General features: G+C 28.1%; 1 protein-coding gene across 2 annotated transcripts; it reads right to left on the bottom strand.

The window, feature by feature from the left end:
* Nucleotides 1-277: 277 nt before the first annotated feature.
* Nucleotides 278-1,951, bottom strand: LOC145090369 (protein CONSERVED ONLY IN THE GREEN LINEAGE 160, chloroplastic-like). 2 transcript variants are annotated; one of them, XR_013701522.1, is made up of 5 exons: nt 1,534-1,951; nt 1,346-1,426; nt 1,161-1,253; nt 920-1,026; nt 278-562 (listed from the first exon to the last, which is right to left on the bottom strand). XR_013701522.1 is itself a non-coding variant. In XM_079028619.1 (4 exons), exons 1-4 carry the CDS (start codon nt 1,579-1,581, stop codon nt 542-544), a joined length of 243 nt encoding a protein of 80 aa, XP_078884745.1. In that variant the 5' UTR covers nt 1,582-1,951; the 3' UTR covers nt 278-541. The 2 variants fall into 2 exon arrangements, 1 of the variants encoding a protein (XP_078884745.1); XM_079028619.1 differs by lacking the exon at nt 920-1,026.
* Nucleotides 1,952-2,387: the final 436 nt, after the last annotated feature.

The raw sequence follows: 2,387 nt of genomic DNA, 5'->3' as shown, positions 1-2,387 counted from the left end.
CAAAATTAAAGACAAATTCATAAAATATTCTTACAGACTAAATATCCTTATACATTTTAATATAGTTACACGTATTCTAACTGAATATCAGCAAAAATGAATAAAATTCTTACAAAAAATAACATTCTTGAATATACAATTATTGAATAAAGACACTTGATCCTCTTCATTGGTCCATATAATCAACTTGATCTTCACACACACACACACACACACACACACACACACACATATATATATATATATATATATATATATATATATATATATACTTGTTGTTGAACTCGATTCTAAATATTTTCTTATATGATCAATATTGAATTTCTTCTCCATGCAATTCTGAAAGAATAAGATACATTACTTGTTAGTATTACCAATTAAACAAATATAGTTGTTGTTAACAAACATTATCAAAGACATTCTAACAGCATGCATTTATATAAATAAATTCTAACAAAATACATTACAGAATGTATTCTGGCAGAATACATTCTGCTAGAATACCCTCTGATTCTCCTTGTTTTTTTTTTCCTTTTCCACATCAATGATAGCCTTTGAAAACCTAAATCCATAAAGAAAACAATAATTAACTTTCAAATATTAAAAAATCCAGTGCATTCTAAGGGAAAAAACTATAAATTATGATAAAATGTAGTAGAGATTAAAGAATTATAATTTATTCTAATAGAATGTGGCCTTCAATCACTATGACAATTCAAAAAGGCCTTAATGTTTCTAAGTCAAAAGCTCCCTTGTCCATTACAATTAAATTGCATTATAAATGAAGAAAAAATACCTAGTAATTTAGAACCATTTGAAATTTTAGTTAAATTAATTCCTATCTACAACCATTAAAATGTACCTTTGATAAAAATTATATTCTATGAGAATGTCATGAAATCAAATTCTAGGAATTTACATTTTATGAGAATTCTGCCATGAAAATAAGTTCTAGGCATTCTTGAATCATTCTTGAATGTTGAACAATCGTAACCCGCATCAGAAAACAAGAATTAACAATTTGTGCTGAAAACAAAGAACAAAAAATCTCACATGTACGCATACATAAAAACAAAGAACAAAAAATCTCAACAAATCACAAAATAAATAAATAAAAACTCCTACATTTTTAGATCAAGAAAAACAAATAGTGAAGTTACCTTGTTGCAATCTCGGGAGTGTATGAAATATAAGATAATACCAGGCCAACGCCGCCGATTGCCAATGTCAAAAATCTGCAACTTGTTCTTTAACTGCAAATTAATTTGTTCAATTAAATGAAAAGCAACATTGTAAATTTATAATAATATCTTACGTCACTTTAAAAAATTTGTGGATTTCAAACCTTTGTATACTGTTCTCTTGACTTAGTAGCCAACAATTTTGGGTCCCCTTTAGGACGTCTTAATTCCCTAAACATTACGTCCTATATACAAGAGAATTAATCTTTTTTGGGATTTCATGAGTTTTTATAATGCTTAATTTTTTCATTTTGTAAATAAATAAATAAATAAAGTGTAAAAAAAGGCATACACTGCCTCTGGTTGCAGCTTTACTTGCTCTATCCCACTTGTTGTGCATCGTAATGCTTACCAAGATATGGAAGCCTGGTTGAAAATTGGAATCGATTGACACCACCAGGCACCCTTTTCTTCTTCCTACTCGATTTCAGCCTCACTTCCCTTCATCCTCATCTCTCCGATCGCACAACCCCTCCCCTCCAGATTTCTCTTTCTCGGCCGGTAGCAAAAAGGGAACCAATGCAACACGTCCTCACACAATGGACTTGGACGATTAGGGTTAGTTTAGGGCCTTTTATGGTAATTGTTCAATTAATTAAGGAGCTTTCTATCTATATAAGAGAATTATTTTTGGTTTAATAAATGAAGGTGATGTAAAGTTACAAAATTACCCTTATATTATTTTTTAATAATTTTATTATTCTTAAATTCGTATTGATGCATTTATGCATATAATAGTTATGCATATAATAGTTGTTAAAAACATTTGAATATATATATATATATATATATATATATATATATATATATATATATATATATATATATATATATATATATATATATATATATATATATATATATATATATATATGCTATTGTCCATTGGATCATCTTAGTGTCTTTATTAATTTATCTTTTTTTTTTTTGTACTTTTTTTACTAGTCATTACCTGGACTACTTTTATTTCAATCCATTTTGTTCGTTCAAAAGAAAAAAAAAAAGATTTGAAAGATCTAGTAATTTACAACAATCCAATATGGTTAAACTTCGGAATTATCATCGGCCTGCCACAACTTGTATCCACGAGAATGGTCATGGGTTGCATGTATGTGAACAATTACAACCCCTCTCATTCTTAGGCTG

This window comes from Lactuca serriola, chromosome 2, assembly GCF_051521515.1.
Source record: "Lactuca serriola cultivar US96UC23 chromosome 2, Lser_US96UC23_V15, whole genome shotgun sequence".
In the NCBI taxonomy this organism is placed as follows: domain Eukaryota; kingdom Viridiplantae; phylum Streptophyta; class Magnoliopsida; order Asterales; family Asteraceae; genus Lactuca; species Lactuca serriola.
This window is presented reverse-complemented; position numbering and strand designations above follow the sequence as displayed.

Excerpts from the sequence above, each read along its gene's own strand:
- LOC145090369 (XM_079028619.1), bottom strand. The coding sequence starts at position 1,581 with ATGCACAACAAGTGGGATAGAGCAAGTAAAGCTGCAACCAGAGGCAGT. Across the intron at positions 1,254-1,345 it reads CAAGAGAACAGTATACAAAG|TTAAAGAACAAGTTGCAGAT; the intron begins GTTTGAAATCCA and ends ATTAATTTGCAG. Across the intron at positions 563-1,160 it reads ACTCCCGAGATTGCAACAAG|GTTTTCAAAGGCTATCATTG; the intron begins GTAACTTCACTA and ends TTATGGATTTAG.